This window comes from Pteropus alecto, unplaced genomic scaffold, assembly GCF_000325575.1.
Source record: "Pteropus alecto unplaced genomic scaffold, ASM32557v1 scaffold13, whole genome shotgun sequence".
In the NCBI taxonomy this organism is placed as follows: domain Eukaryota; kingdom Metazoa; phylum Chordata; class Mammalia; order Chiroptera; family Pteropodidae; genus Pteropus; species Pteropus alecto.
The window spans coordinates 3,817,427-3,818,486 of NW_006434373.1; the positions used below are offsets into that span (position 1 = coordinate 3,817,427).

Here is a 1,060-nt window from a genome sequence, read left to right on the forward strand (position 1 = left end):
AGAACAGGCTTAGATCATTTCATATCTCTTATTCAATTAGACCTGTGCTACGCAATTCAGTAACCACTAACCACACAAGACTTTTTCAATTTAAATTAATTAAAACAAAGAAAAATTAAAAATCCATTTCCTCAGTCTCATTAGCCACATTGCAAGTGTCCAGTAGCCATTTACCACATGCACCATATTGCCCCGTGCAGACCTGGCACGCTTCTGAGATCACAGAAAGCTCCGCTGCACGGCAGTGGTTCAAACATCTTAAATTGGATTTTTCAGCTTCAGAATGCTTGCAAGTATTTGATAATTCTTTAAGAATAAAAAGAACAAGTTTAATAGAGTGACTAGATAACTTTTCAAAGTGGTTCTTAGCAGTAAGCAGTTTTCTCTTGAGTTGGTCGTTATAAAGTTCTTTGCTGTTTGGCTCACCTGGTTAAAAGGTCTCCTTGACCACCCTCTTGAAAACAGCAGCCCTCCCCTTGCCACTTTCTCTTTGTCTTCATCGTACATATGACACTGAGCATATTGTTTGTTTCTGTCTGTCTACTCCACTTGAATGTAAACTGTTGGGGGCAGAGATTGGGGCTTATTCTCTGCTGAATCATGTGTGTTTGCAACCACATCCAGAATACAATAGGGACTGGGTAAAAGTTTCAAATGAATAACTTTGATAAATTAGTAGAAGGTTAGTTTCTCAGTGAAATATTTATGATATGACTCACCAAGGTACTGAAGCCAACTACCTTCAAGGCTTGTTTCAAAACAGTAAATCTCTCCCTGTTCAGAGAATGCTCTGCTGTTGATACATCATTTTGTAAGGTCTGGTTCAAATACCTGTTAGGATAAGAAGCACATAGAATTATGGCTTGGCTGATAGTCAAACTCCAGTGGTTTAAAGTCACTTTGGCCATATTTGGTCTCCCGAATAATGGAAACCACCTGGACATTGTGTACCCGTGTGTTTATAAGGCTTTGGTACATAATAGCACATGATGTTTCAGGAAGAGAAAAAAAGGTTCTCGTTGTACCAGAACATGTTCACACTGTTTGACTTGGTTCTCAG

At 38.9% G+C, this 1,060-nt stretch overlaps 1 protein-coding gene across 5 annotated transcripts in view; it reads right to left on the bottom strand.

The window, feature by feature from the left end:
* Positions 1-1,060, bottom strand: part of MYO16 (myosin XVI) — a 516,601-nt gene that overhangs the window by 203,335 nt on the left and 312,206 nt on the right. For all 5 annotated transcript variants that reach the window (XM_006909366.3, XM_015587388.2, XM_025045004.1 and 2 more), the window contains one exon: positions 720-831. In XM_006909366.3, coding sequence (XP_006909428.1) covers positions 720-831 — 112 coding nt within the window. The remainder of the gene's footprint in view (positions 1-719; positions 832-1,060) is intronic.